The sequence below is a fragment of the Pinus tabuliformis genome, chromosome 1_2 (genome assembly GCF_031772625.1).
Source record: "Pinus tabuliformis cultivar Carrire ecotype Pingquan chromosome 1_2, CPIR1, whole genome shotgun sequence".
Taxonomy (NCBI): Eukaryota; Viridiplantae; Streptophyta; class Pinopsida; order Pinales; family Pinaceae; genus Pinus; species Pinus tabuliformis.
The window spans coordinates 693,520,456-693,527,540 of NC_142298.1; the positions used below are offsets into that span (position 1 = coordinate 693,520,456).

Consider the following 7,085-nt stretch of genomic DNA (forward strand, 5'->3'; position numbering starts at 1 on the left):
AACTGAAACATAAGTTTACTGGATATACGCTTGTTGCATTACACACAGTTGTGTATACACGCAATTTGCCTTAACTCAAGTAGTGTATATGAATCTTAATATGGAAATGAAAAAGTTATATTGATTTGATAATACTGATTCCACCCCCCAATATTATTTCCAACAGGATATTCGAATGAGATTCAATGAGACACCTTGGGACTTTGATTAGAGGTTGAAGTGCCAAATCAGGCAGGCTAACATGCAAATTTCAAATACCCAGCATCGCGACTGGTTTATAGCATCACTTTTTCCACACCTAAGAATACCTTTGTCACAACAGAAGATAGAAATGCAGGTAGAATCCTTATATATCATGATGAGGCTACATGCATCGCCTATTCAGGATACAAACCTAGGGGTACAATAGATCCACTCACAGTTGGAGAGCCTGCACCTAGAATTATAGAGTCTAAAGAAAGAAAGGGAGACTAAGCTAAAAGTATGCATGGAGGTTTGGTGCTTGAAGTGCAAGGGCTACGGGCATGATAAAGATCATTGTCTAGTATACGCGAATTATATTACATGGGGGGGCTAGTCCCCCTGAAGTGAGAAGCCCCAGATGGGCCAAGCATGGGAGTTGTGCTATGGTCCACCATTTGTCAAGTCATTCGGAAACATGCGACGGATAACTACCACTTACTTCATAAATTCGTTTAGACACCCCAATAGTTGTTTTTCAATTTCTACAAATCTATGGGCCATGATGAGCACCATTGTCAAATTTATGAGCTAATGATGGAAAGATTTCCTACTTATTGTATGCAAGCAGAAACTCGGCCTCCAGATCAGGGTGTTGTAAGAGCACATGGAGGTTTTCAAGGCTGAGGACAAGGACAAGGAGAAGGACCTAGTATAGTTCATGGTCAAGTTATTTGCTACAACTGTGGACAGTCAGGGCACTTCGTGCGAGATTTCCTGAATCCTACACACCCTTTATGCCAATACTGTAGACAATTCAAACATGCCATAGAAGATTGTCTGGTGCTAATAGCTAAAATGAAAGAAAGAAAAACGCAGCCTCAGTAGCCTACGTAGAATTTACAAATGATGAGGGCTGAGCCCCACGAGGAAGATCAGAACATTAATATTGTACTAAGAAGTAGTATGGCGACTAGCGCAGATAAAGGTAAGCAGCTTGAGGAAGACAGATGGGTCTGTAAAGCTCCTGAGAAAGAAGTTTCCTTTGACCTTAATCACACTAAGGAAACATTCATGGAAGAAAATAATATATTCACTGAGGCCTCCACCTCAAGAAGCCATGAAGGGACACCAGAGACCAGTACGACACAAGAGGTTGATTATTCTGTACTGACTACATTTTTGGAAAACTTCATGAAGTTACTGTGCGATAGAAAGGTCATGGAAGGACTGCAAGAAGTAATAGATAAATGCACCAATAAAGAAAAGATCCTTGATTAACAACGTGTGCTAAGCAAGATTGGTAAGCATAAGACATGAACAAGACATGAGATGCGTCTAACAGTGTAGATAGGTGATCACAAAATGGACCAAGTAATTTTGGATCTGGGATCCGATGCGAATGTTCTTCCAAAAAACCATGGGAAATGATGGGGAGACCTACACTGCAGTGGTATCTGATTCAAATCTAGATGGTGAATCAACAAAAAATCATCCCCATGGGATGATTGTATGGTGTGACAGTCGATATTGAAGGTGCGAGTGCATTAGAAGACTTTGAAGTTATAGAAATTGTTAATGACAGTAATCCCTACCCCACGCTCTTAGGTATCGACTACGATATTGATATGAATGGGGTCATTAATCTAAAGAAGAGGAAAATTACCTTTGAAAAGAAGTCGCTTAGGGTCATGATGCCACTGGATCCTACGGAAGGAGTGCGCTATACTGAACCTATCCGTGATTATGTAGAAAGTGACGACAAGCTGGATCAAATATACAAGATAACAATGTGAGATCAGGATTGGATCAATCAAAAAATGAATGGATGGATCACATGGGATCGAGAGAGTTCATGCACTTTTGACTGAGATGAGGGATTAGAGCATTGGTAGAACCGTTTACATGAAATATCTACATTGCAATGCAATATGATGATGAAGTTATTGCCTTGTGCTTTGTCGGAGATAAGAAAGCTACATTATTATTATGGTTTGACTGATGTAGATATGTTTTTAGATGAATTTGAGCACGAAGTCACGGAAGACCACCATTCTCAAGCATTGGAGTTAGCATTGCACACTATGCCCGCACGATGGTGGGGTATGCATAAGGTAAATTTCACTAGATGGAGGGATTACAGGTGAATTTTGAAGTTACAATTTGGGCATACTAATACCAGGATGACTAAGAAGTATAGTGGGAAGGATGATCCACGCAATCACCTAGGAAAGTGGACTAAGGCATGGGGAACGAAACTGCAACCAGAATGGGTACATATATTTTTTTTCATACCTTGGATATAATCCCCATGAACTGGTATCTCGAAATAGAGCTCTGCCATGGAACTACGAAATGGGATATATTGAAGGAAGGTTTCTTATTGACTTTCAGCTTCAAGGATGGCTTTGAGAGTATTGATGAAGTGCTATAAGAAATAAAAGCAGTTATATTCAGGAAACTGAAGGAATTGATAGAATGGACATCGAAGGACCGAAGGTAGCAAACCCAGATATATCAGATCCTTTGAAAACTTGACAAGTAAACATTGGGTCTGAAAACGAATCCAAGTTCACGAAGATAGGGGATTATTGGGATGAAGATATGGTTGATAAAGTAGCTGAACTGTTGCGCAAGTACCAAGACTTATTTCCCATGAAGTTTTTAGTTTTGAAAGGAATTGTGAGATATTTAGGCATTATGAAGAATACATTGAAACCAGATGTGAAGCCTATTAAGCATTGACCTTATCAATTTAATCTCGAACTGGATAAGATGTTAGAAGCTAGCATTATTGAACTTGTAGAAGAATCTGATTGGGTAATCTCGATGGTAGTCTAGGAGAAAAAACAGAAGGGAGAAATCTACATATGCATAGATTTGCAGAAGCTGAATGATGCTTGTGTGCATGGCCTATTTTTGACACCATTTACTGACAAAGTATTAGAGAATGTTAGCGGTCAGGAAGCATATTCATTCACTGATGGATTTTTGGGTTATTACCAAATTAAGATTGCGCCAGAGGATCAAAGAAAAACAATTTTCACGACAGAGTGGGGTTGCTTTCAGTACACTGTTCTGCCTTTTGGATTAAAGAACACGGCTACCATATTTTCTCGTGTCATCATAGCAGCGTTCAAATAATTCATTCATAAGTTTCTGGAAGTATACCTTGATGATTGGACTATGTTCAGCTTGGTAAAACAACATGTAGGAAGTTTGCACCTTATTTTGGATACATGTCAAGGATTCCAGATCGTGCTAAACTTGAGAAAGTGTATATTTTGTGTGCCTTTTGGGATTTTGCATAGCCACATTGTCTGTAAGTAGGGGTTAATGGTGGAATCTATGAATATCATCATTATTGTAAATTTGGAACCCCCTAGGAATGTGAAACAACTACGCGTGACATTGGGACACACTGGGTACTATATGAAGTTTATCAAATCATATGCACAGATAACTGCACCGATGTAGAAATTGTTAAAAATGGATGTGATTTTTTGCTAGGATGAAGATTGTCAACACAAATTAGATGTGTTGAAAGAAAAGATGGTGATTGCACCAATCCTGGTATTTCCTGATTGGAAGAAGGAGTTTCATGTACATGTGGATGATTCTTGCATTGCGCTAGGTGCAGTATTAACATAGGCAGGTGAAGGCAAACTAGACCATCCTATAGCCTTTGCAAGTAGGAAGTTATCAAAGGCTGAAAAAAATTATTCAATGACAGAGTGCAAGGGGTTGGCCATGGTCTACGCGTTGCAGAAATTCAGGCATTATTTATTGGGTGGACACTTTAAGATGTACACATATCACTTTGCACTGAAGTATCTGGTCAACAAGCCTGTGTTGGGGGGCAAAATCTGCCGATGGTTGATCTTATTCCAGGAGTATGACTTTGAGGTGATTGTGAAGCCTAGAAGGTTAAATGCGAGCCTAGATCATCTATCAAGGATCGAAATAAGCGAAGGACCTAGTGGATTGGAGGAAGGACTGCTAGACGCACATCTCTTTGTGGTGCGCATCACGGATGACCATTTTGCTGACATGATTCAGTTTTTTATGACGGGAACTGTTCCGGAAGGATATTCCACTGAACTAAAGAAGGAGCTAGTAGTCTATGCATCATATTTTTTGGTAATTGTGGGTCACTTATATAATATGGGGATGGATGAGGTATTGCGACAGTACGTTCCAGAGTTTGAACACATGAGTAGCTTAGTCGAAGCTCATGGAGGAGTAGGAGGAGGCCACTATGCAGGGAAAGTGATCGCCCAAAAGATCTTGCATGCTAGGTTATGGTAGCCGATGTTACACAAGGACATATTGTAAGGCATGTGATGCTTGGCAAAGGACAGGGCAGCCTTTGCAAAGGGATGAATTTCCTTTAAATCCTCAAGTCTCATTGCAGGTATTTGAGAAATAGGCATTAACTATATAGGCCTGATACAACCACCAGGAAAGAAGACAGGTGCATGGTACATTATTACTGGAACATAATACTTAACTATATGGGTAGAAGCACAACCAGTGCGGGATTGTACCATTGCCACAACTGCGAAGTTTCTCTTTGAGTATGTATTAACAAGGTTTGGATGCCCGAAAGTTTTGTTGAGTGATAGGGGTAAGAATTTTTTAAATGAAACGATCAACATGATGTTGGAAGAGTTCCATGTATATCATTAGAAGAGCAACCCTATCACCCACAGGGTAATGAAATGGTGGAAGATTTTAATAAGATCTTAGAGCATGCATTGAAAAGGGTATGCAACACGCAGATGAGTGATTGGGATATGTATGAACCTTCTATGTTATGGGCTTATAGGATGATCTGCAATAAATTGACAGAATAGATGCCATTCAAGTTGGTCTATGGAATTGAAGCAGTTATGATGATGGAATACAATGTTCCTAGCTAATAATTGGAGCCTTGACTGAGATGGTGGACCATGAGACCTTGCAGGAATGGCTCGCGTAGATCATGGAGTTAGAGGAAGATTGTTTCCTAGCAGGATTTCATCAACAACTACAAAAGGAACGCAAAAAGGCATGGCACGATAGGCACATTAAGCTACGAACATTCAAAGTAGATGATTTGGTGTTGTTATATGATAGCAAGTTCATGAAGTTTACAGGAAAGTTTCAAATGCAATTCTTGGGGCCGTATGTTATCAAGGAGATTACGAATGGTGGCACAGTTTAGCTCTTGAAGCTGAATGGGTAACCTTTCCCTGGAAAAGTAAACGGAAGTAGTTTGAAGCTATATACAGAGGATCCTGCCCCTGTGTGATGACTATATGGTAGCAAGACAATCTTAGTAGTCCAAGCAGCTACAAGGGATTGTGGGGCTCCAAACTACGTTGCCCGAATTAGGGAAAATATCAATCAAAAGGTTGTGCAACAGATAATAGGGTTGCGACAAGTAAATTTGTGTTGTATAAGTTGTGCCATGGAGGATAATGTTGTGCAGGTGTGTCCAAAGGTAACCGTTGAGGTTACTATTCATGATTTGATGGCTAAAAAGCAGTTAAAAGGAGCGGGTATGCACTATCTATGGAAAAAATATTTGAAGATCTACTGCCAGAGCAGCATTTATTATCAAAATTTGGGGGGAATAGTCGGATTTGAATTCAAATCCCCCTACAAATTACACATGTTGGTCCAACAGAGAACACTTTACATTTTGAGAGTTGCTGGTCCATTTTACTATCTAAAGTGTATGAATCATGTATTCTGGGAAAAATTTGTGACGCACCCCTCATTTGTGAACTATTTTGTAGTAGCCCGAGAGTGATTCATTAAGAAGATGACTGGTACTAACATTGCCAAAGCTGTAAGTTCCAAAGAAGTTGTGTCTGATGCGCTAGGTACTGAAGTAACTTGCTATGGAAGCTATGGCTGTTGTGCCCATGACACCAAGGTTGCCTAGGCCGAAGCAAACTGTTACAAAAGAGAAGTAGTCCACCATGAAAGAAAATAACTCAGCCACGAAAGAAAAATAAAAGGAGCCGGTGTCGATGCGAATGTGATCGAGGAAGAATCTGGAGGTGCGGGCGAAGGAGAAAAAGGACAAATAACCAGAAAAAGTGATGGATTTAGAAGAAGAGGAGTACCAAGGTATCGAAGTAGTCGACGCTAAGGGAATTGAGCATATTTCCAGGCTCCCCAAGTACATCCCTTGGCAGAAGGTAAAAACCAAAGTGACCAAGCATCCCGAGTTTGGAAAATTTATGGTACCCACTCCTGTGCTGCCTGAGCAGGTCACGTTTGAAGGACCAAGGCTCGCGTGCATCCCTATATTGAAAATGGAGGACTGGGACCTCGCAAACCATGAATGATTTCCACATCTGGCAACCCATAAGTACATGATGAAGATATATTATGATCAGACAGGGGTTACGTAGTTGGAGCCCATGAAGTGGGTTTGCGATGTTCAGTAGTCGGTGCTATTGAACATGCTTTTAGTACCGCACTATCACCGCTCACCTATCAATACGATCTGTGAATGCCAGCTCCTCATGCTAGTGCATGATGGCATTTTATGGCTTGCGTAGCCTCTTCCCATAACCGACATTTTCATCCATAGGATAACAAAATTTCCTCACAAAGGAGCAGACCCTGCTAAGGAGTTTGGAGGGAAAACAGGGGAAAAGGAACTCGTTGATATGATGAAAAGGAAGTATGGTCTGGTGAAAATTCATGCAAATACTATATCCTGTCAATTAAAGACCAGGAAGTCTAGTTCGCTGCATGGATCCTCGCAGGTAAGATCATGAGGAAGTGCCATGTGGATGAGGTTCTAGCACTGGTAATGTCACTTGCTGCATCATGCACAAAGGGCGTGCAATATAATTAGTCCAATTATCTCTGCCAGGAGTTCCTTGCGAACTGTTGCCAAGCCC

At 40.6% G+C, this 7,085-nt stretch overlaps 1 protein-coding gene across 1 annotated transcript; it reads left to right on the forward strand.

Moving 5' to 3' along the window:
* Positions 1–3,930: 3,930 nt before the first annotated feature.
* Positions 3,931–4,488, forward strand: LOC149207643 (uncharacterized). The gene has a single exon (XM_089398101.1). It carries the CDS (start codon positions 3,931–3,933, stop codon positions 4,486–4,488), a length of 558 nt encoding a protein of 185 aa, XP_089254227.1.
* Positions 4,489–7,085: the final 2,597 nt, after the last annotated feature.